The sequence below is a fragment of the Aquarana catesbeiana genome, linkage group LG07 (genome assembly GCF_042186555.1).
Source record: "Aquarana catesbeiana isolate 2022-GZ linkage group LG07, ASM4218655v1, whole genome shotgun sequence".
In the NCBI taxonomy this organism is placed as follows: Eukaryota; Metazoa; Chordata; class Amphibia; order Anura; family Ranidae; genus Aquarana; species Aquarana catesbeiana.
The window spans coordinates 274,862,733-274,888,996 of record NC_133330.1 but is presented as its reverse complement, the minus strand read 5'-3'; the positions used below and the strand labels follow the sequence as shown (position 1 = coordinate 274,888,996).

Here is a 26,264-nt window from a genome sequence, read left to right as displayed (position 1 = left end):
GACTGACATCACCGCGTTTGCGCAGGTCCCAGAAGGACAGGCTGCTACATCCAAGCCGGCCAGCTTATTCACACGTTTTTAATTACCTTTTGTAAGTTCAATCATTTTATACAATAAAATAGATGGCCCCCCACCTGCATGACCATATTATTCTCCACCTGTGTCTCATCATCACCTGCCATTTCCCCCTATCACCCTACAAGATGGTGGACTCTATATATAGCATGTTGAATTCCTGCATATCCAGCTTGACAAAGTAGTGCGCCTGTCCATTCCACTGACAGTGCACAGGTTCAGAAACGGCTTTGCAAACACTTCTGGTGACATCAGACGCCGCTGCGGTCCACGAGCGCCTCAGACCTCTCCTCTGTATTACCATCTGAGCCACAGAGTGTACAGAGCCGGCAGAGGGCTTTCTATGGGTTCCTGAGTGACACAGCCTGTTGAACCAGTGAGCAAGGAGACGCACCGCTGCAGGATTTTCCTCATGCTGATCATTTTTAACCTGTAAACTATAGAAGTATAGCTAAAAATGCTTAGGCTAGACTTCTCCTTTAGGAAAGGGAACTGCCAACCATCAAAAGACTTTGGGCCTAAGCCCTGGAACCGATGCCCCCCCCAGCTTCTTGTCCAATGAGATGTCCTCTGTGACCGATAAGCTTGTCCATTTCCAAAGCAAAACAACTGAGTAAAAAGGCTCTGGAAATAGCAGCCATTCTTTGACATGCAAATAAAGAACATATCAGCACTATACATATATAAAAATATACTGAAAACAATAAATACCATAATAATAATAGCAAGTCTTGCATTGGGCGGGAGAATTGTATTCAAATATAAATATTTCTACTATACAGAAACTAAGATGTTTTATAAAAAGATTTACATCAAGGATCAAATATAAAATAAAACTCACTAAATCCTTTGAATCTTCCAGGCTGAGACAACCAACATGTACTATCACATTATCCATTCTAGAAAAATAAAACAAAATAATTAACCAATATCCTTTAAAAAAATAAAAGCTGCCAATTTTGTTAAAAAATAATTATCGTTGTTATAGCATCACTTAAAGTGTAAGTGCAGGCAAAAAAAAAAAAAAACTAACTCTAAACCTGCTCTCTGCCACATTCTAAACCTAATTTAACCCTGTAAAGCAAGATCAGTGAAAGGTGTGGCTTGGTGGGTGTAAGGAATGTACACTGTATACCCTTTATTTGGGTCCAGGTGTACAAGGTCTGTGCTAGATCCGGTCCGGTTTCCAGCGGCGGAAGCTGTGTGCAGAAGAGGACCGACAACGGCTGTGAAATGCCTGGGAAGTGACGTCACCCACAGCTGATGCTGGGACCGGACTGGACCTGCTGCAGAATAGGCAAGTACAGCGATTTGTGCTTTACAGGGTTAGCTAAATTAGGTTTAGAGTTAGTTAGTAAACCCATTTTTAAGATTGCTAAAGTCCAGTCTAGAACAGACCTTGTACCGCTGGACCCAAATAAAGGGTGCACAGTGTATATTCCTTACACCCACCAAGCCACACCTTTCACTGATCTACATGCAGCACGAAGATATACACACCAAGTTTTTTTTTTTTCACTCCACCAGCAGGTCGCTATACCAACTAGCGATGTTGGTTTGGCGATCTTCCCCGCTGTGCTTTCAAAAGACAACACCCCCGCCCGCCAGAATACACCGATCAGCTGGTTTTCCAGCATATCCCTTTGACAAAAAATGGCTTTTGTTAAACAGACAGCTGTGCACACTGACCAAAAGTTGTCCAGTTCCTGCTCAATTTTCTTAATGAATGCAAAATCCTCTCTGATTGGATCAGATTCAGATTGTGAAGTCAGCACCCTGCATCTTCACCTTGTCCAATCAGAGAATTCTTTGCATTCATTGAGAAAATTAAAAGTGTTCCCTAACGCTCTGTACACACGGTCGGACTTTCCGACAGAAAATCGGAGCTTGTTGTCGGAAAATTCCAACCGTGTGTAGCCTCCATCGGACAGTTTCCATCGGATTTTCCGACACAAAGTTTGAGAGCAGGCTATAAAATTTTACGACAACAAAATCCAATCATGTAAATTCCGATCGTGTGTAGACAATTCCGACACAAAGTGCCACGCATGCTCGGAATCAAGCAGAAGAGCAGCACTTGCTATTAAAAATAAATTTTTTCTCGGCTCGTCGTACGTGTTGTATGTCACCGCGTTCTTGACGTTCAGAATTTCCGACCAACTTTGTGCGACCGTGTGTATGCAAGACAAGTTTGAGCCAACATCCGTCGGAAAAAATCCGATGGATTTTGTTGTCAGAATGTCTGATCGTGTGTACAGGGCATTAAACTGCCGAATGAGCAACCTTCTGTGTTTGGGAACCATAGAAGTGCCTACGACAGTGATTTCCAGCTTCCACAGGGACCAACTAGGTATAGCACATACATACATACTAATATTGGTCATGCTGGACCAATTTAAATTGTGTAAAATTCCCATACCTAAACTTCAGATTTAAAGCCATGGAAACTGTGCTACCATGGTCAATGTTTGCAAAATATATACACAGTATATCAGCCAACATTTATTCATACATTAACTCCCTGGCTCTTGGATTTAGCCAGCTCTCATGTAATGAAAGAGATACCATTTTGATGGGCTACTCACTTGCCTCTTGCATGCTTGACCCATTCTTCAGCCAGCCTTTTCCTCTCCTGTACACTCAACGACATTCCCTCTCCTGTTGTCCCATTTACTGCATACGAAAACATAGAAACACAAAATGATTATAACCCTAGTTTAGAAAAAGTATATTCAACAGGCACTGGTTTTCCCGCTTTTATGTTTTAAATTTGATCATTTGGCAAATCAAACAGTTAATACATTGATAAATTAGGATAACTAAAGGTCTTATACTTAAAGTGGCATGGTATCTGTAACTACAGTAGATCAATCTAAGGCAGTTTTTTTTTTTTTTAAATCGTTGAACTCTGTTAAAACATAGATTCACCTTTCATAACATGTTACACCCATATTCAGGGTGTAACTTGTTACTGATGCAGATGCCACCGCACCCCCCGATCGCGTCATTCGATCACAGAGTTCTGTAGATGGGAGAATTACAACTATCGGCAGCCATTGCGGCTGACAGCTTGTAGTTCTTAAAAGGAGTTGTAAAAAGGTAGAAGGTTTTTTTATCTTAATGCATTAAGATAAAAATGCCTTCTGTGTGTAGCAGCATTCCCAGCACCCCCTAATACTTACCTGAGCCCCCTCTCTATCCAGCAACGTCCACAATTCCCTTGGCCCCCTGGGACTCTCCCTCTTGATTGGCTAACTGACTTTGACAGCCACGGGAGCCAATCAAGAGAGAGAGAGGAGGCGGGGCCGAAGGGCAGCCCTTTATCTGAATGGACACACAGAGCTACAGCTCGGCTTGGGTGCCCCCATAGCAAGCCGCTTGCTGTGGGGTCACTCGACAGGAAGGAGGTGCCAGAAGAGCAGAAGAGGGGCCCAAAAAGAGGAGGATCTATTCAAAACCGCTGTACAAAGGAGGTAAGTATAACTGTTTTTTTTTTTTTAAATAAACGTGACTTTACAATCACTTTAACCACTTACCAACCGGCCCATAGCCGAATGACGGCTGCAGGGCGATTGGATAACTCTGGGAGGACGTCATATGACGTCCTCCCGGAATTCCCCTCTCGCGCGCCCCCTGGGGCGCGCACCCGAACACATCCGTGACCACATCACGGATCCCGGTAAATGGCCGCTGATCGCGGCCGTTTACCATGTGATCGCGCCGTCAAATGACGGCGCGATCACATGTAAACAGACCGGCGTCATCTGATGACGCCGGTTCCTCTCCTCCCCTCCTGTGTACCGATCGGTACACAGTAAGCGGGGAGGGGGATGGATGGATGTCTGCAGCGCTGTGGGCTGGATGTGTAGTGCCCACAGCGCTGCACAGAGACATCCAGCCATCCATCCATCCATGCTCAGCCATCCCTCACTACTCTGCAATGCTGTGCAATACTCTGCAATGCCCCCACAATACTCTGCCATGCCCCCCGCCATACTCTGCCATGCCCCCCGCCATACTCTGCCATGCCCCCCGCCATGCTCAGCTGTACTCGCCCTCTGTATGTGGCCAGGCTGTGGAAGTCTCACACATGTGGTATCGCCGTACTCAGGAGCAGGAGAATCTATTTTGGGGTGTCATTTTTGGTATGTACATGTTATGTGGTAGAAATATTGTATAAATGGACAACTTTGTGTAAAAAAAAAAAAAAAAAAGCGTTTTAACCACTTCCCGCCCGCCGGCCGTCATACAACGTCCTTGACTTTGTGCGGGGATATCTGAATGATGGGTGCAGCTACAGGCATCATTCAGATATCAGCTTTTTCAGCCGGCGATTCCCTACACCATAAGAACACTCATAGCGGCTGTTCCACTGCTTGATCGTTCTTACGGGAGGCGAGAGGGGATGTCCCCCCCCTCCCACACTTCTACCGACTCACCGCTACGATCGAAGCCAGGATCGTTTTTTTTTTTTTTTTTTTTTTTTTTTTTTTATTTCAGGCTTCCCAGCCTAGAGGTGAGATGTGGGGTCTTATTGACCCCATATCTCACTGTAAAGAGGACCTGTCATGCCATATTCCTATTACAAGGATGTTTATATTCCTTGTAATAGGAATAAAAGTGGTCAAACATTTTTTTTTTTGGAAAAAAGCATCAAACTAAAATAAATAAAGTAAAATGAACAATAAAAAAAAAAAATATTTTTTTTAAAGCGCCCCTGTCCCTGTGTGCTCGCATGCAGAAGGGAACGCATACGTAAGTCCCGCCCACATATGAAAACGGTGTTCAAACCACACATGTGAGGTATCGCTGCGATCGGTAGAGCGAGAGCAATAATTTTGGCCCTAGACCTCCTCTGTAACTCAAAACATGTAACCAGTAAAAAATTTTAAAGCGTCACCTATGGGGATTTTTGAGTAGCAAAGTTTGGCGCCATTCCACAAGCGCGTGCAATTTTGAAAGGTGACATGTTGGGTATCTATTTACTCGGCGTAACTTCATCTTTCACATTATGCAAAAACATTAGGCTAACTTTACTGTTTTGGTTTTTGTAAAGCACAAAACAGTTTTTTTTCCAAAAAAAAACGCGTTTAAAAAATTGCTGCGCAAATACCGTGCAAGATAAAAAGTTGCAACGACCGCCATTGTATTCTCTAGGGTCTTTGCTAAAAAAACATATATAATGTTTTGGGGTTCTATGTAATTTTCTAGCTAATAAATGATGATTTTTACATGTAGGAGAGAAATGTCAGAATTGGCCTGGGTGCTCCAGAATGCCTGAAGGTGCTCCCCTGCATGTTGGGCCTCTGTATGTGGCCACGCTGTGTAAAAGTCTCACACATGTGGTATCGCCGTACTCGGGAGTAATAGCAGAATGTGTTTTGGGGTGTAATTTGTGCTATGCATATGCGGTGTGTGAGAAATAACCTGCTAATATGACAATTTTGTGGGAAAAAAAAAAGTAAAAAAAAAAACCTTGATTTTGCAAAGAATTGTGGGAAAAAATGACAACTTCAAAAAACTCACCATGCATCTTTCTAAATACCTTGGAATGTCTTCTTTCCAAAAAGGGGTCATTTGGGGGGTATTTGTACTTTTCTGGAATGTTAGGGTCTCAAGAAATTAGATAGGTCGTCAGTACTTCAGGTGTGATCAATTTTCAGATATTCGCACCATAGCTTTTGGACTCTATAACTTTCACAAAGACCAAATAATATCCACCGATTTGGGTTAATTTTACCAAAGATATGTAGCGGTATAAATTTTGGCCAAAATATATGAAGAAAAATTACTAATTTGCAAAATATTATAACAGAAATGAAGAAAAATGTATTTTTTTTTACAGATTTTTCAGTCTTTTTTCTTTTACGGCGCAAAAAATAAAGAACCCAGCGGTGATTAAATACCACCAAAAGAAAGCTCCATTTGTGTGAAAAAAAGGACAAAAATTTCATATAGATACAGTGTTGCATGACTGAGTAATTGTCATTTAAAATGTGAGAGCACCAAAAGCTGAAAATTGGTCTGGTTAGGAAGGGGGTTTAAGTGCCCAGTGGTCAAGTGGTTAATGAACTACCAGGATGCTAATGAGTGCTCTAGGTAGTGAATTGATGCTGTCACTCAGTAACATACAAAGTACAGCAGACAGCTACACTCACAGCCTGCAGGAGCCTGAGATTGCACCTGTGATCTGCTGATTGTGGGTGCAATGGTTTACAGGTGCCTAATACAAAAAAAAAAAAAAAAAATGTAACCTTCAAAAAGAATATGTATTTATCATCATTATTATTGTTGTTTTTTTTTTTTTTTTTTTTTTTTTTTTTACAGAGCTGAACTTATCCTTTAAAGCGGTTGTATACCCGCTGAAATTTTTTTTTTTTCCCCCTGTAAAGCAAAAGGCATAATGAGCTAGTATGCACCCCATACTAGCTCATTATGAAATACTTACCTTAGAACGAGGCGTCGGTATCTTACCTGGTCCACGCCGAGGGAGCTGTCATGTTGCCTCGGCGTGTCTTCCGGGTATCGCGGTTCCAGCGCTGAGAGTGGCTGGAGCCGCGATGTCATCACTCCCGCGCATGCGCGCGGAAGGATTCTTACCCGGCAAGGTCCAGCAGTTGCCGGGCCTTCAGCCGAGAATCCCCTGTGCGCATGCGCCGCTACAGTCAGCGGCGCATAGCAAAGGGAATATCTCCTAAACCGTAAGGTTTAGGAGATATTTTTTTTACCTACAGGTAAGCCTTATTATAGGCTTACCTGTAGGTAAAAGTTAAAAAAAAAAAAAACACTATACAACCATTTTAAGCACTTCAAGACCAGAAACTTTCACCCCATTCTGCCCAGGCCATTTTTTTAAGCTTTCAGTGCTGTCACATTTTGAATGAATGCCACACTGTACCCAAATAATTTTTTTATCATTTTACAAGACGGCTAGAGCTTTTTTTTGGTGGTATTTATTTACCACAGTTATATATATATATATATATATATATATATATATATATATATATATATATATATATATATATATATATATATATATATATATATATATATATATCCCTGAAAATAAGACCTAGCGTGATTGTCGGTGATGGCTGCAATATAAGCCCTACCCTGAAAATAAGACCTACAAGGACTTTAACTAGGGCTTATATTGCAGCCATCACTAAAATCACGCTAGGTCTTATTTTCGGGGAAACCGTGTATGTGTGTGTATAAAATATATAATATATAAACAAAGACTGAAAAGTTTGAAAAAAAAAAAAAAAAAAAGTAGTTGTTCACACAGTTGTCATTTTAACAGGTTATTTCCCTCACACAGCATAGAAATACTTCAATGTTTCTTTGTGCTCCATAATCATTTTAAATATTATACTTGTGATTCCCCACCAGTTACACCAGCCTCTCACCTTGCTATTTGAACCATAAACATCATAAGCAATAGGTCAAAGATTTAAGGGGCATATGGGTATCGGGTGGCTTTTAACACCTTTCTGCTAAAATCACACATCACCCTTTATCGTCCACACTGTCCTCATTCTCCTTGGCCTCTAATGTTATCAGCCAGGTGTACCAGAACTTAATCCTATATATTGCTCTTTAACCTTTCCCACAACAGGTGCTCAGAAGCAAAAAAGGAGAAATCATGGTATTTTCTGCTTAAAATATCACCTATTTTATTAAAATATGCACCCTTAGGTATGATGTGATGAAGTCATTAGCTACACCCCGACATGTTGCATCAGACCCACGACTTGGAAATTCTAGAATTCTAAAACACTTCATGCTTCCCTCTGATGACCAGCTTTATGGAGATGCAGATTTCATTTTCCAGCAGGACTTGACACCTGCCCACACTGCCAAAAGTACCAATACCTGGTTTGCTGATCATGGTATCCCTGTGCTGGCCAGATCATGGTATCCCTTGATTGGGCAGTTTACTCGCCTGACCTAAACCCCATAGAGAATCTGTGGAGTATTGTCAAGAGGAAGATGAGACACACCAGACCAACAATGCAGACGACCTGAAGGCCGCTATCAAAGCAACCTGGGCTTTCATAACACCTCAGCATTGCCACAGGCTGATCACCTCCATGCCACACCGCATTGATGCAGTAATTCATGCAAAAGGAGCCCGACCAAGTATTGAGTGCATACTAAACTGTACATGGACATACTTTTCAGTAAGCCAACATTTCTGTATTAAAAATCCTTTTTTTATTGTTCTAAACGGGTTGAAGTTAGGACTCTGTGCAGGCCAGTCAAGTTCCTCCACCCCAAACTCGCTCGTCCATGTCTTTATGGACCTTGTTTTGTGTACTGGTTCAAATCATTTGGTGGAGGGGGGATTATGATGTGGGGTCATTTTTCAGGGATTGTGCTTGGCCCTATAGTTCCAGTGGAGGGAACTCTTAAGGTGTCAGCATACCAATACATTTAGGACAAATTTTATACTCCCAACTTTGTGGGAACAGCATGGGGATGGCCCCTTCCTGTTCCAACATGACTGCACACCAGTGCACAAAGCAAAGTTCCATAAAGACATGGATGAGCAAGTTTGGGGTGGAGGAACTTCACTGGCCTGCACAGAGTCCTGACCTCAACCTGATAGAACACCTTTTGGGATGAATTAGAGTGAAGACTGCAAGCCAGGCCTTCTTGTCCAAAATCAGTGCTTGACCTCAGAAATGCGCTTCAGGAAAAATGGTGAAACATTCTCATAGACACACTCCTAAACCTTGTGGACAGCCTTCCCAGAAAAGTTGAAGCCGTTATAGCTGCAAAGGATGGGCCAACTCCATACTGAACCCTATGGACCAAGACTGGGATGCCATTAAAGTTCATGTGTGTGTATGTATGTATGTATGTATGTGTGTGTGTATATATATATATATATATATATATATATATATATATATATATATATATATATATATATATATATATATATATATATATATATATATATATATATATATATATATATATATATATATATATATATATAAAAAATATTGGCTGTATGAATGCAACCAACGTCAAAATTATTGTTTATACAGCCAGATAATAAATAAAAAAAATATATATATATTTTTTTTTTTTTATTTATTATCTGGCTGTATAAGCAATAATTTTGACAATGGTTGGTTGCATTCATACATCCATTGAGTACTACTGTGATCTGCCACAGCTACCACATGATACAGGGCCACTGTGATTGGCCTGAACCATGTAATAGCAGTGACCAATCAGATCACAGTAGTAAACAATATAGTGTCATGAATGATCGCCGTTGTTTATTGGTAATTGAATCAATGTGACTGGTCACGGTGTTCACATGGTACCAGGGCCAATCACAGCAGCCCTGTGTCCGGTTCTGGGATCTGCTGTGTCAGGTGGATACAGTGGTCACAGACTGCCTTTGCACGCCGTCTGGGAGGACATACCATAGAAAGTAGAAACGCTCCCCAAATAACCCATTTTTGGAAAGGAGACACTCCGAAGTATCTGATAAGAGGCATGGTGAGTATTTTGCAGCTGTCATTTGTTGTCACAAATTTTTGGAAAATTTAGTAAGAAAACAAAAATGTATTTTCCTTAACACCCATGTTTCTTTTCCACCCTTTTGGAGCCCTCACCATGTTGCTCTAAAAAGCAGATATCCCCCAGTACAGAAGAGCAAAAACCTCCCCCATGTGACATTACTCAAGCTTGGACACTCACCAGATCACAGTCAAAAGAAATGAGGAGGACTGGTGCAATAGAAAAATGCTTGACTGAAAAGTGAATTACTCAGTAGGCTTCGCTCCAGCATGATTCTCAGTGCTCATTCACCCCAGCAGCTGCATTAAACTGCAGTCTCTAGCGCTGATGACAGTGGTGGCAATGGGCTGAAAACAGCGCATAAAATGGTTTACTATTTTTGTGTAAACTTCATTGAAATGCCCCAAAGTGATATTTCATTATGTTCTATTGGCTGCAGTGTGTTGAGATGCGGTGGATTTCATTGCATTATGTTGAGCTGGAAAAGTACTGAATACCATAATGTGTTTCAGCCATCAGGCCTTAATCATGGTGAAATGCAATGCAAGTCAAATCGCACCGCTAATGTGTAAACCAGGGCTTAAACACACTGTAACCGGATTGCATGGTACAAAAGTACCATGCGATCCGGTGCGGGCAAACTCACTGCGTTTGTGACCTACATTTGTGGTGTTATTAACCATTCCATTGACATCGGCTACAGATCACAAATGGAGTGTGCTTTGCATGCAGTCAGAATCGCACAGGGATGCACAGCTGGTTTCTGTGCAATTAATGCACGGGCATTGTGTGAACTGACCCTTAAAGTATTTGTAAAGTCAAAACTTCCCCCCATTTTGAACAGACAGGGTATGAATAATGCCAGTGCCATGTGTCCCCCCATTGGGAAGATTTCCCTTCATTTCCTGTCCTGTAGACACAGCAGGATTGGGGATAACCTCTTAAATGGTTGTCCCCATAGGAAGATTTTCCATGTACTAATGACAACTGAACATTTGGGGTTTTATATACACTATTTCAGGGTAAATAAACTTTTGATGATACTTCCAGAACTCATTGATGCTAATTAAACACATAAAAGACAAAAACACACAGGCTCACCAAATATATTCTTAACACCTTGTTTGTGGACCAGATAATTTACATATTCCTGGATGACAGAGAGGTTGATGTCATTGCTGAAAGAAGAGAAGAGAAATTACCAAAAAATATTTAGTTATTGTGCAGTTATCAATAGTGGTCAGAAATGAATGCTGAAACAATCATCACTTCGACTACACGGGTCTACAGGAATGTGACCACAAAAACCATACAAATTAATACAATTTCATATTCACCTGCTTGTCATTGGAGTGAAGGTCGCAGCTACAAGGCCCCTCAGCTTTTTCCCAGCTAACGCCATGATCCTTAAATAATAAAAAGAAACAAATGAGCACAATCTACTACCATGTCCCATTCTTGTAGTAAATGTATACTGTCATTTACATTCCAACACATCCTCGGCACAAGATACACAATGAAAGCAAAGAATAGACAACCTACAGTGGAGAATCCTTGCAATTAGTGACTTCAAGAGCTAAATAGTCTAAAATACACAAGATTTTCAAATGAATATTAGAATATGATTAAATGAAATTTTAATGCATGAATTTCAGAAAACTCAAATGGAGACACCTATCAATATTTCAATACTATACTTGCGATTCCCCACGTGGTGAATCCACCACTAGTTACACCAGCCTCTCACCTTGACGTTTGAACCATAAGCAATAGGTCAAGATGTACTTTCCCCTTTAAGGGGCATATAGATTTTTTTTTCCTGGCTGTATAAACAATCATTTTGACACTGGTTGGCTGAATTCATACAGCTATTGAATACTACTGTGACTGACCACAGCTATCACATGGCACAGGTCCACTGTGATTGGTCACTGCAGTCACATGGTACAGGGCCAATCACAGAGATCACATTAGTAAACAATAATGTCATGAATGATCGCCGTTAACTACTGGTAATGTAATTGATACGATCAAATGAATTTTCAGTGCATGGATTTCAGGGAACTCAAATGGAGGCACCTATCAGCGATTATTGTCATATATGGTGATTCAAAATATCAAAAAGTGGTTAAAAAACTAGGGTGCTTATTTTAAAATTGCGAATTATCGATACCTATTTTTGATGTCACTTTTTTTAGACTAATGAAAAATGATAACTTAAAGCGGAGTTCCACCCAAAAAGGGGAAGTTCCGCTTGTTTGCAACCTCCCCCCACCAGTGCCATATTTGGAACTTTTTGCGGGGCGGGGCGGGGGGGGGAGGGGGACAGGTACCTGGTCTTGACAGGTAACTGCTCCCAATTTCGGCACAGATCGCTGCAACAAACTGAGCAGGAAGTTCAAAGCCCCCACCCACCCAGCAGTCTTCTGGGACACATCAGAGATCCCTAACGACTATGGGACCATTCACAAGGCGCAGCACGACTCGCACATGTGCAGTAGGAAACTGGCTTCACTTCCTGTTTCCCTTACTTTTCAGATGCCGGCTGAAGATGCTAGAATGAAGAATCGCGACGGGTGAGGACAGCACTGGATCCCTGGACAGGTAAGTGTCCTTATACTAAAAGTCATCAGCTACAGTATTTGTAGCTGCTGACTTAATTTTTTGTGGGGAGTCTGAAGCTCCCCTTTAAGGCGAGCCTCCCCGTTCACACGTGTGCTTTCAGATGCGACTCTAAAGGGCGAATTCGCATGACAACTAACATAGAATAGTTTTCTTTTGAGGACGTTCAGATAGATGCGGATGAATCGTATTGCATTTCAGAAAAAGGGTCCTGTGCGAGTTTGGTCCAGTGCGATTTGAAATTTCACCCTATAGATTACAATTGGACCATTGAGAAAGCAATACGTTTTTGCTTTGAATTGCTTTTTGTACTGACTTTCCTGGGGGAGGCAGAAGGTGCTATGTGGCAGAGAGAGAGATCTTGTGGCGGTGTTTGCGTTCCAGCGATGCTTCCTCCGGTCCATCTTTTCAGTGAAGCCCTTTGTGGAAGCGAATCTGTTAGTGGCCGGCGTTGTCTGTCTTTCAATGGCCTTTGGTGCGGCTTTCCATGATCCATCCCTCAACACAGCTCCCTGTTAATGTGTTGACTTGCGGCTTTACACATTGCTCTAATAACTACTGACAGACTCCCTTCTCCTGATCCCCTCTGCACACATAGAGAGAGCTAAGGCTGGGTTCACACCAATGCGAATTGGATGCGGGGGGGGGGGGGGGGGGTTTCACCGCATCCAATTCGCATGGCAGGAGATTGTGATCGGCTCTCTATGGATGGAGGCTACGGAGCGGCTTGCAGAGGAGTGCTGTGTTTCACTCTATGTGTGTGCACTTTTGTTGGCACCAGTCTGAGTTTTTGGGTGTGTTTCACATACCATTAGCTTTTCAAAAAAGGGAGTGCTGTGCATCTTTGGCTCAGTTTCAGGGCCGAATTCAGGCAAAAAGTCAGCCCTGATCCGTCCCTGAAACAGAAAACAGGGACACACCGGACCCCTGCTGCGAGCCGCATCCGTCGGAGGTGTGAACCCAGCCTCAAAACGCTGCTGTAAAATCGCATCAAAAAGGGACTGGTATTCATATACAACCGCATGTGAATCGCATGGCTGAATTGTACTACAAAACGGTGCGATTTTACATTGCATATATGTGAACCTAGCTGGAAGGTATCGCTTTCAGTATTGGAGCATTTGCATGAGTACAAGTACTTGTGCAAATGCTTAGTATCGGCACCTATACTGGTATTGGTGCAACACTAGTGCAAATGTCTCAGCATTTGCACAGATGTCACAAACCTCTCTACTGTGCACGTTAATAGGGGTGAAATGTGATTTTCTAACTGCCTATGATCGCCAGCTCCATCTAGTGGCCATAATGTGGTATTTTCCTGAAATTTGGCAATCAGGAAAGTACCTCATTATAGTCACTAGATGAAGCGGACGATCAGAGGAAGTAAACAGAAATGCCACACATTATACTATTATATACATTCAAGGAGATTATTTGCAATGGCTTTGGGAATTGAGACATCCCTGCAGCAATTTATAAAAAAAAATAAATCTCTGTAAATGTAGAAGGTGAAACGACTCACTAGTGCCCATCAATCATTTCTGAGTGGGGTTAACGTTTAAATTATTGCTCACTAATGATTCATAAAAAAGGTCAGTTTGTGACTCCGTACGCAAAGTAAAACATTCAGTTGATACTCTAGTACCAATGCCTTTTTGTAACACTATTAGCGTCTCCTATAAATTGTTACTGGTATTATGCAATGTTGATTTTGCAAAATCATCTAGGTTTTTTTTTTTTTATGTAGTTAGTTAGTGAGCCATGTGATGCGGATCAACATTTGAAAGCACAAGAATCACACCGCATCACACCAAAGATGTGCATGCACCTTTTTGAAGCCACTCTGCAGCCGGATCACATGCTCGTTTTGCACCATGTGATCTGCTGTGAGCAAAGGCACCGCCTTTGTGGAGACACCCTCAGCAGATCACAAGGGCAGTGCACATATTGTGGCATTTCCCGCACCGTATTAGTGTGAACATAGGCTAATGCACGCTCCTCACAATTAATGGAGAAGCATGGCCAAATCTTTGATGGCCATGCTTTTCCTGTACATCACAGAAGTGCAGTTAGTTCCACACTCCTGTGACCTGTTTTCAGCCGACAGTGGGCTAAAGTCCGCTGTTGGCTGACATCACAGAGCCAATCCAGGCTCCGAAAAGATCCTGACCATATGGTCGGGATCTGCCAGCTGGTTCAGCCTCTTAGCGAGCCTCTGTGAGCCTGAGCCAGACGCTTCTACCCCCTCCAAAGCCAAGCGTTCCAGTGAGTGCTGGACAGGCAGAGCAGAAAGCCGGCGACTGACAGGCACCAGCTTTCTGCAGACTGAGGACTGAGAGCTGAGCGATCAGTCGTGTTCGATCGCTCAGTTCTTGGTCTTAGAGGTGGCAGGGAACAGATGCAGCTGGGATCGGTGCTGCAGCCATCTAGGGGAGTATGGGTTTTTTTTGTTTTTCCCATTCCCACATTTCTCTTTTAAAAGAATATTTTTGGCTGATGCTCTTTACCATCTAAGAAAGAACTATGGCCTCCCATTAAAAATATGAGCTGCAGCACTTAGGCACATTTGCGCTTTTTCTCTTAGGCTACATTCACTTGGCCACGTGCGGGGGCTGCTGATTTAGTAACATGTTACATCCTGAATACGGGTGTAACATATAACATAATCTAGACGGTGGACTTATCAAGCCTAGGTAAATATAGCTAATCTAAAGAAATAGTTGCTGCAACTTTCAAATAGATTTCACCATCCTACTTAAAATCACAGTCATGTTTAAGAACACCTTTACCTTCGGCTCTATATCAAATGAGCACCTGAATGGACAAGTGCTACAATGTCCTAAATTCCTTCATTCGAAGCCCAATAATGGCCACAACGGAGCCAGAAAAAAGTAAAGGAACTCTAAGACCCCATACACATTATACAACTTTTGTTGTTGGATTTCCTTTAGATTTACCAAAACCATGTAGTGCAAGGGCCTGCCTGATTGCATACAAATTGAAACTCTTAACCGCTTTCCGCCCGCCGGCTGTCATATGACGGCCAGGCGGCGTGGCTCTCGTTCTGGGAGGGCGTCATATGACGCCTTCACCTTCCCGGCCCACCAGGGGGCACGCGCGCCCGCCGTGTCACTGGGAACCCGATGTGCGTGCCTGGCGGCCGCGATGTCCGCCGGGCACCCGTGATTAGCCGGTAACACAGCAGGACCGTGGATCTGTGTGTGTAAACACACAGATCCACATCCTCTCAGAGGAGAAGAGACCGATGGTGTGTTCCCAGTAGAGAGGAGCACCGATTGGTCTCCTCCCCTTGTGAGTCCCCTCCCCCTACAGTTAGAATCACTCCCTGGGAACATAATTAACCCCACGATCACCCCCTAGTGTTAACCCCTTCCCTGCCAGTCACATTTATACAGTAATCAGTGCATTTTTATAGCACGGATCGCTGTATAAAATGTGAATGGTCCCAAAAATGGGTCAAAAGTGTCCGATATGTCCACCGCAATATCGCAGTCATGATAAAAAAAAAATTAAAAAAAAAAAAAAAAATATATATATATATATATATATATATATATATATATATATATATATATATATAATCGCATTACTAGTAAAAAAAAATAAAATAAATAAAAATGCTATAAATCTATCCCCTATTTTGTAGACGCTATAACTTTTGTGCAAACCAATCAATATAAGCTTATTGTGATTTTTTTTAACCAAAAATATGTAGAAGAATACGTATCGGCCTAAACGGAGGAAAACATTTGTTTAAAAAAAAAATAAATGGATATTTATTATAGCAAAAAGTAAAAAATATTGTGTTTTTTTCAAACTTGTCGCTCTTCTTTTGTTTATAGCGCAAAAAATAAAAACTGCAGAGGTGATCAAATACCACCAAAAGAAAGCTCTATTTGTGGGGAAAAAAATTATAACAATTTCACCTGGGTAAAGTGTTGCACCACCGTGCAATTGTCATTCAAAATGTGACAGCGCTAAAAGCTGAAAATTGGTCTGGGCAGGAAGGGGGTGAAAGTGCCCGGTATTGAGGTGGTTAAGGTCTGACCTCCTATTATATGGTTTTGGTAAATCTAAAGGAAAAAAATCTAAAGAAAATTGTATAGTGTGTATCCAGCTTATAAGGCACACTGACCTTATTTACAGAAAAATAGCAAAAAAAAAAAAAAAAAAAAAAAAAAAAGTTCTAGCACTGAAATTGCTAGTCAAAAACATCCCAAGAAATCGGGGGGGTTTGCTTTAACCATATCCCTTAGTACCCCTTACTTACCGAGTGTTTAGCAGAGCAGAGTCTGGACAATGTGCAAGCAGCTCACCTCTCACATCCAAAGAAAATACTCACAAAGCTGGAGTTTGTTATATGCTAATCCAGTTAGGCAACTAGAAGGAAACTGCTCACTACAAAAGGGTCACATGAACAGGAGACAGTTTCGCTGGGGTTGCACATTTGCATCCTATTTTGCAGAAGCAGCAGATACTGTGCTATAAATTCTACAAAAGTGGATATAATGGGGGGGGGGGGGGGGGCAGTGCTTTGCAATCTCTAGCTTGAATCACTTGACCTCCGGGAGATTTACCCCCCAATTCATGACAAGGCCATTTTTTGCAATACAGCACTGCGTTACTTTAACTGACAATTGCGTGGTCATGCAACACTGTACATAAATAAAATTAATGTAATTTTTCCCACAAGTAGCGCTTTCTTTTGGTGGTATCTGATCAGCACTGTGGTTTTAAGTTTTTTGCGCTATAAAAAAAAAAAAAAACGACAATTTTGAAAAAATAAATATTTTTTTTTATTACTTTCTGCTAAAAAAACATATCCAATAATAAAAAAAAAGAAAAAAAAAATCGAATTTCTTCATCAATTTAGGCCAGTATGTATTCTGCTACATATTTTTTGTAAAAAAATCCCAATGAGCGTATATTGATTGGTTTACACAAATGTTATAGCGTCTACAAAACTATGGGATATATTTATAGAATTTTTATTTATTTATTATTTTATATACTAGTAATGGCGGCGATCAGCGACCTATAGCAAGACTGCGATATTGCGGTGAGCAATTGGACACTAAATGACACTTGATACAGTGATCAGTGCTAAAAATATGCACTGTCACTGTACTAATGACACTGGCTAAGAAGGGGTTAAAGATCTAGGGTGATCAAAGGGTTAACCGTGTGCCTAGCCAGTGTTTTTGTGACACATGTGTGCTTGCTTTTACTAGGTGAAGAGATCACTTCCCCCCCTGTCAGAACAGATAAAAGCCTTGTTTACAGATCTCTGTTGTGTGTGTTTAAGGCTCCATTCACACCTAGGTGTTTAGAAACGCAGCAAAACACGGAATGCGTTTACAATGCCATTACTTCTTAATGCCAGCCCAATCGCGGCGTGATTTTGCTACGATTGTCATGCAACAAAATCGTGTAAAACAAAACTGTGGGACCCGTGTCACCCAAAAGAGGTTCCGGAACTCCTTTTGGGTGACAGGCGTCCCGCGATTTTGTTTGCACAATTTGTCGCTCTGCAAAATCCTGCCGCGATTGGGCAAGTAATGGCATTATGAACGTGTTCTGCGTTTTGCCGTGATTTGGAACAGAGGGCAAAATCTCAGCGATTCCAAACGCTTAGGTGCGAATGAAAACTTACCGACGATCGGCTTTAATTATTAATTAATTTAATTAATTAATTAATCACAGCAGAAGCAGATTGCCGGCGGTGCGCACGCGTGCCCTTTGAAAGCGGAGTGCAGAATCATGTATGCATGTGATCCTGCACAGGAGGGACGCCCTGTAGCAGTAAATCCACTATAGGGTGGTCGGGAAACGGTTAAATCGGCACTAAGAGATATACTTATAAAAATAATCTAATCTATACAGAACCACTACCTAATAGTCCTGTAATCCATTAACCTGAAATTGTTTTATTGTGTTTTTCTCTGTGAGCTCCCAAACCTCTCTCTGGAGAGAACAAGAGAGTGGCTCCTTTCAGACATACAGTGGGACCATGGAGAATGAACATAGCCATTCTCTAACAGGAAGTCAGATCACAGCAGCAGCAAAAAAAAAAAAAAAAAGAGAAAAAGGAAATTTGGAGAGAGCAATAGAAAGTTTTGAGTTAAAAATACATATATTTCAATAGAATATATATTTTTTTAACCAGAGTTTAGTGTCTCACTAGGACAGAGACAGAGAATCAGAAAGCACTGAAGCCAATTGACAACCATATCAGCCAGGATTGATTTCAAATATATATTTGTATGACAGTAAAAAATAGTTTATTGATAATTATTTGTACTCTGTATTCCAAAGGCTGTTTTTTTTTTTTTTTTTAATATTTTGAACATGTGACCAGCAGCAGAGGACTAGAAGTTCCTCCTGCTTAAGTTTCCCTGCAGACAGGCTGGGAGAGATCTGGGTCATGTGACAGCTGTATTGATTAGGGAAAAAAGGTACTTGTAATTATTTTAATAAAAGAAAAAACATCCAATGCCACCATACACATAAAGCAATAGAAGGGCCCATGTAAAATTAAACAGTGGGTGGTATAGTATAACTTTAAAGTCCATATATACTTTCAAATGTTTTTGTTGTTTAAACTTGGCATTAGAGTAGTGCTACTTTTCCTGTGCGGTTTGTTTGCCTTGGCCTCCAGTAAAATGTCAGACTTGAACAAGAAGCAGCAGGAGTAATGCTGGAGGCAATTTACAGCACACACCAATTTTCCTTGCAAAATTATTAATGTGGAATATAAAGTATGTTCTTTGTTAACCACTTCAGCTCCAGAAGGTTTACCCCCCTTCATGACCAGGCCATTTTTTGCGATACGGCACTGCGTTACTTTAACTGACTATTCGTGTGACTCTGTACCCAAATAAAATTGAGCTTTCTTTTGGTGGCATTTGATCACCTCTGCGTTTTTTTCTTTTTTGCACTATAAACAAAAGACTGACAAGTTTGAAAAAAAAAAAAAAATCAATATTTTTTACTTTCTGCTATAAAAAATATCCAATAAAAAAAAAAAAAAAAGTGTAAAACATCAAGTTTCTTATTAAATTTAGTTCAATATATATTATGCTATATATTTTTGGAAAAAAAAAATCCCAATAAAGCGTATATAGATTGGTTTGTGCAAAAGTTAAAGTCTACGAACTATGGGATATATTTATGGTATTTTTATTAAAAAAAATGTTTTTACTAGTAACAGCGGCGATCAGCAACTTATAGCAGGACTGCAACATTGCAGCGGACAAATCTGACACTAATTGACAATTTTTTGGGGACCAGTGACACTAATACAGTGCTAAAAATATGCACCATCACTGTACTGACACTGGCAGGGAAGAGGTTAGCATCAGGGGCAATCAAAGGGTTAAACGTGTCCCTAGGGGGGTGCTTGCCAACTGTGGGGGGTTGCTCTGACTGAAGGAAGACAGGGATCGGTGTTCCTGCTATTAGTGTCACTGGTCCCCAAAAAAGTGTGGATATGTTTTATAGCAGTCATGCTTTGTCTCTTCTACATTAAAATGACTTACTTGCCTGTCAGCCCCTGTACAGCTCTCTGTAGGAATTCAGCAAAGCCGAAGCCCTGCATGCATGGGAATGATGTTGTCCGCCCAGCCCCCTCCCCCCCCCAGGCAATAAAAGCAATCGGCCTTCAGTACCCGCAAGCTAGCCGCTCAAAGATGTCAGCAGCTGGTGGGGAGCTCCAGATTGTCACATTGTTGGAGCCAATGTGAGTATAGTTCTGCTTAAAAGCGGTTGTATACCCATTTTTTAAATTTCTACCTACAGGTAAGCCTATAATATAGGCTTACCTGTAGGTAAAATGAATATCTCCTAAACCTGCATGGTTTAGGAGGTATTCACTTTGCATGCAACCACTGACGTCAGCGGCGCATGCGCTGTGAATGCCCGGTTGAAGGTCCAGCAGACGCTGCCGGACCTTGCTGGCAAGAAGACTCCCGTCATCGTGGCTCCGCCCACTCACACCCCCGGAGCCGCGAACCCAGGAGACACGCCGAGGGCAAAATGTCCGCTCCCTCGGTGTGGACCAGGACTAGATACCGACGCCGGTGCATACTAGCTCATTATGCCTTTGCCTTACAGGTTTTTTTTTTTTTTTTTTTTTTTTTTTTTTTTACACATTTTTTTTTTCTGTGGGTATACATCTGCTTTAAACGATTCCAGACCGCCCACTGCACATATACTGCGGCAGGGCGGCCTGGCTACGCGAAACAACATACCTGCACGTTGTTCGCTTCCTCTGGGTCTGGGGCGTGCGCAACATGATGTCCGTCAGGAACCCGGCGATTGTTCGTAGAGGCAGGACGGCGGTCGGCTGATGTAAACAAGGCAGATCACCATTCTGTCAGTGGGGAAGAGGGCGATCTTGTGTGTCTGCTAAGCAGGAACACCGATATCTCTCTTCCTCCAGTTAAACCATCCCCCACATAGTTAGCAAGCACCCCCCCTAGCACACATTCAACCCTTTGATCACCCCTGATGTTAACCCCTTCCCTGCCAGTGTCATTTATACAGCGACAGTGCTTTTTTTTTTTTTTTTTTTTTTTTTTAGCACTGATCACTGTAATGGTGTCACTGGACCCCAAAAAGTGTCACTTAGTATCATATTTGTCTGCCGCAATCCTGCTAAAAATCGTTGAAAAAAAAAAAAAAAAAAAAGTCCATCAATCTATCCCATAGTTTGTTGACGTGATAACTTTTGCGCAAACCAATCAATATACGCTTATTGGCATTTAAAGATAAACATGCACTAGAATACATATTGGCCTAAATTGATGAAGAAATGAGTTTTACATTTTTTTTATTGGATATGTTTTATAGCAGAAAGTAAAAAAATATTGTCTTTTTTTCAAAATTGTTGCTCTTTTTTTGTTTATAGCACAAAAAATTCAAAACACAGAGGTGATCAAATACCACCAAAAGAAAGCTCTATTTTTGGGAAAAAAAGGACTTTTTTTTTTTGGGGTACAGTGTCGCACGCCCACACAATTGTCTGTTAAATTAATGCAGCGCCGTATCGCAAAAATCTAGCCCTGTAAAGAAGAAATCAGTATACATACCTTTTCTGCAGGCGATCCGACCTCACACTGAGCCGTCAGCTGCAGCTTCGCTGTGTGGGCGGGTGCAGAGGACACTTCCAACAAAGGAAGCCCCTTAGTAAGTCTATGGGCGACGTCACTTGCAATTCATTTCACAGCCGTTGACGGCTGTGTCCTCTGCAGAGCTTCTGCCGCTGGAGATCGGATTGGGTCGGATCGCCTTCAGAAAAAGATATGTATACTGATCTTTTCTTTACAGGGCTAGGTTTGTGTTAGATTGTGGATCTCTATAGATGCAGGGATTTTATTTTTAGCATGGACTTCCACTTTAAGGGGAACAAGCCTTCTGGAGCGGAAGTGGTTAAAGCGTTTGTTAACCCCCCCCAAAAAAAATAAAATGGATCCTGTCCCTTTAAAACATGTTATACAGCACAGTGCTTGTGCTGTGTCATTTGGCCCACTATAATAAGGATGAGCTCTGGCATGTTCGCTCACTCCACCTGCAGAGCCCGCCAGGAAGTCGGCACTGCACTGCGCAAATCACAGGCAGTGAGACATTTCCTGATGTGCGGCTGCAGAGATCAGGAAATGTCTCACTGCCTGTGATTAGCGCAGCGCCGTGCTGACTTCCTGGCAGGCTCTGCACGTGGGGTGTGCGAACATGCCGGAGCTCATCCTTACTCTGTAACACCTGAAATACCTGGCTGATCCTGCCTGGCTATACCCTGCTCTCTATAAACTGACCACGGTGCATCAAGGCTGCTGAGCCCTGACACAGTGGTCAGTAAGGATGAGCTCAGGCGTGTTCACAAACAGCACGTGCAGAGCCCGCCAGGAAGTCGGCACTGCACAGCGCTAATCACAAGCAGTGAGACATTTCCCGATCTCTGCAGCCGCGCATTGGGACAATGTCTCACTGCTTGTGATTAGCGCTGTGCAGTGCCGACTTCCTGGCGGGCTCTGCACGTGCTGTTTGTGAACACGCCTGAGCTCATCCTTAGTGGTGCCTCCGTCATATGCAGCCCTCCTGTCCTCCCCCCTGCCTGTCTGCCCCTGCATCAGTGCCCACCCTCTCCGTTCCTGCTGCTCTCATAACTTTTATAACGTTATACAAGCCCCTCTGTGTTCTAATAACAAGTGCTCCTGTTTGTGTGCTTTGTGCGCCTTGAGGCAATTTAGTTTGCATGTGTAGCGCCATACAAGTTACTCATTCATTCATTATAAAAATGCCTTCTTTAGCGGTTCCCCGCGATCACGTGATGGCCGGTTCTCTCTCCTCCTCGTGTCTTGGCTGACATGAGCGGGGAAATCTCGGCCCCGCCCACTGCCTCTGTCAGCCGGGCAAAGAGGAGACACGGCCGGTGACGTGATCACAGGAAACCGCTGTGATATACAGTAAAAGGAGGCTTTTTTTTTTTTTTTTTTTTTTAAATAAAGCACACAGACAGGAGCACTTGTTATTAGAACACAGAGGGGCTTAACCACTTTAACTTTGGAGTATTTTTTTTTTTTATGAAATTTTGTGTTTTCTTAACTGCTGTCGCTAATATTGTGTAAAATAAAATAAAAAAATTAAAAGCGCCACTATTTTCTTCTCTAAGGGGTCTGCGTTCAGAAAATGTATAGGTTTTTATTAGTACCGAGGATGGAGATCAATCCCAGAACTGAACTGGTGTCCTTTAACCCTTTCACTTTTTTGTTGTTTTCTGCTAACATGTTTTAACAATTTATTTTAGGCGTGAAGATTACATTCACGCCTAAAATAAATTGTTAAAACATGTTAGCAGAAAACAACAAAAAAGGTGAAAGGGTTAAAGGACACCAGTTCAGTTCTGGGATTGATCTCCATCCTCAGTACTGGGCACCCAGTCATAGCACGATATTTACAACCTGCAATTCCCTCTTGTCAGCCATAGATGGGAGAAGATAAAGAGAAGACAGTACTGTACCTTGCACTCACAATCCACCAATAGCAGTCTCTGTCCTCCGGACTCCAGCGCTGAAGCCTCTTTATAGGCTGCGATCACGTGACCCGCCGGTTAAAGCCGATTTCCGCTATCTGGTTTCCTAGTAGTAATATTTATTTCCTGGTTAGGAAACGATGATATCAGTACCACGGGATGCGATTCCCAGCATGCTCCGCGGCACACCCGGTCTACGCTATGAGCCAATGGGTTGTCAGCCCTGTCAGGAAGATTTTGAGGTGATGGTGGCCACCTAGTCATGTTCTAAGCTTACCATACACATTCATATCACACTCCCTCTCACAGCCAGCCGCAGATTTCATGCACCTTTCCCTGAGCCTGCTTGTCCTTCTCCTGGAATCAGACCCTCAAGAAGCCCGCCAGAGATCCCCTTTAACCACTTCAGCCCTGGAAGGATTTGCCCTATCCCTGACCAGAGCACTTTTTGCGATTCGGCACTGCGTTGCTTTAACTGTCAATTGCGCGGTCGTGCGACGTGGCTCCCAAACAAAATTGACGTCCTTTTTTCCCCACAAATAGAGCTTTCTTTTGGTGGTATTTGATCACCTCTGCGGTTTTTATTTTTTGCGCTATAAACAAAAAAAGACCAACAATTTTGAAAAAAAAGCAATATTTTTTTACTTTTTGCTATAATAAATATCCCCCAAAAATATATAAAAAGACATTTTTTTTCCTCAGTTTAGGCCGATACGTATTCTACATATTTTTGGTGAAAAAAAAATCGCAATAAGCATTTATTGATTGGTTTGTGCACAACTTAAAGCATCTACAAAGTAGGGGATAGTTTTATGGCATTTCTATTAATAATTATTTTTTTTACTAGTAATGGCAGAGATCGGCGCTATTTTTGGACCATTCACATTTATACAGTGATCAGTGCGATTAAAAATGCACTGAATACTGTGTAAATATGACTGGCAGTGAAGGGGTTAACCAGGAGGGGGCGCTGCAGGGGTTAAGTGTGTCCTAGGGAGTGATTCTAACTGTGGGGGGCGTGGCTACGTGTGACACGACACCGATCACCGCTCCCGATTACAGGTAGCGGTTATCAGTGTCCTGTCACTAGGCAGAATGGGGAAATGCTTGTTTACATCAGCATTTCCCCATTCTTCCTCTCCGTGAGACGATCGCGGGTATCCCTGCGGACATCTAATCCGCGGGACCCCTGATCGGACTCACGGAGCTCACGGCGGGCGCGCGCCCGCTATCCGGACCTTGCAAGATCATGTACAGCTACGTGATTTCATGCAGCGGAGCCAACCTGCCACAGTATAACTGTGGCTGCTGGTTCGCAAGCGGTTAACCACTTAAGGACCGAGCCTCTTTCTGAGATTTGTTGTTTACAAGTTAAAAACGGGTTTTGTTTTTTTTTGCTAGAAAATTACTTAGAACCCCCAAACATTATACATTTTTTTTCTAACACCCTAGAGAATAAAATGGTGGTTGTTGCAATACTTTCTGTCACAGCGTATTTGCGCAGCGGTCTTACAAGCGCACTTTTTTTGGAAAAAGAAAGGGGAAAGGTCTGGTGTCCCCAGTAACACACTTCCATCCCTGTAACATAATAAAACGAAGAATTCGCCCCGGGACTTTAAATGAAGTAAACAGAACAGTAGTAAATACAGTATAAGGTTTATTCAAGTAAAAGTCGCAGACGCCACGCCTCTGGCGCCTAAACATGGCGCTGATGTGTAGGTGTCCCCATCCGCCCAAAAGCAGATGGGGACAGCAGGAGACACAGAAAAGCCTCCCTTTATACACATTGCAGCTCCCAGCGCGAGACAGATGAGGCATCTGCTGCCGCCATCTTGGAGCTGCACACCTGTTAGCCATGGTCAAGCTCAGCAGTGAGTATGGGGACCCATAACCCCACCTACCCTGTGCCTTTATAATCAATACTGTGCCATATTGCCAAATATATACTTTTTTCATCCTAGGTACACACATCCACCCCTGAAGAGCGAGCTGGATCTCGCAAATCTAGTCGGGTAGTATGATGCCCGTGTACTATGACTGCCATTACATCTATGTACCAATATCTCTTGGTATTTTTCTGATCGCTGTATTAGTGTCACTGGTGACGCTAGTTAGTGAGGTAAATATTTAGGTTCGCCGTCAGCGTTTTAGAGCGTCAGGGACCCCCATATACTATCTAATAAAGGTTTTAACCCCTTGATTGCACCCTAGTTAACCCTTTCACCACTGATCACCGTATAACCTTTACGGGTGACGCTGATTAGATAATTTTTTATAGTGTCAGGGCACCCGCCGTTTATTAGCTAATAAAGGTTTAGCCCCCTGATCGCCCGGTGGTGATATGCGTCGCCCCAGGCAGCGTCAGATTAGCGCCAGTACCGCTAACACCCACGCACGCAGCATACGCCTCCCTTAGTGGTATAGTATCTGAACGGATCAATATCTGATCTGATCAGATCTATACTAGCATCCCCAGCAGTTTAGGGTTCCCAAAAACGCAGTGTTAGCGGGATCAGCCCAGATACCTGCTAGCACCTGCGTTTTGCCCCTCTGCCCGGCCCAGCCCAGCCCACCCAAGTGCAGTATCGATCGATCACTGTCACAAAACACTAAAAGCATAACTGCAGCGTTCGCAGAGTCAGGCCTGATCCCTGCGATCGCTAACAGTTTTTTTGGTAGCGTTTTGGTGAACTGGCAAGCGCCAGCGGCGTAGTACACCCCGGTCGTAGTCAAACCAGCACTGCAGTAACACTTGGTGACGTGGCGAGTCCCATAAGTGCAGTTCAAGCTGGTGAGGTGGCAAGCACAAGTAGTGTCCTGCTGCTGCCAAGAAGAAGACACAGGCCCGTGGTGGCCATAGTGCCCTTCCTGCTGCATTCGCCAATCCTAATTGGGAACCCACCACTTCTGCAGCACCCGTACTTCCCCCATTCACATCCCCAACCAAATGCAGTCGGCTGCATGAGAGGCA

At 42.6% G+C, this 26,264-nt stretch overlaps 1 protein-coding gene across 2 annotated transcripts in view; it reads right to left on the bottom strand.

The window, feature by feature from the left end:
- Positions 1 to 23,424, bottom strand: part of NPL (N-acetylneuraminate pyruvate lyase) — a 37,078-nt gene extending 13,654 nt beyond the window's left edge. Inside the window, exons 1-5 of one of the 2 annotated variants that reach the window (XM_073593358.1) lie at positions 23,282 to 23,424; positions 10,959 to 11,027; positions 10,723 to 10,799; positions 2,661 to 2,748; positions 917 to 974 (exon numbers count right to left, since the gene is read on the bottom strand). In XM_073593358.1, coding sequence (XP_073449459.1) covers positions 917 to 974; positions 2,661 to 2,748; positions 10,723 to 10,799; positions 10,959 to 11,023 — 288 coding nt within the window. In that variant the 5' untranslated portion in view covers positions 11,024 to 11,027; positions 23,282 to 23,424. Of the gene's footprint in view, positions 1 to 916; positions 975 to 2,660; positions 2,749 to 10,722; positions 10,800 to 10,958; positions 11,028 to 16,534; positions 16,674 to 23,281 lie in introns of those variants that run through there. The other variant, XM_073593359.1, reaches the window with a different exon arrangement.
- Positions 23,425 to 26,264: the final 2,840 nt, after the last annotated feature.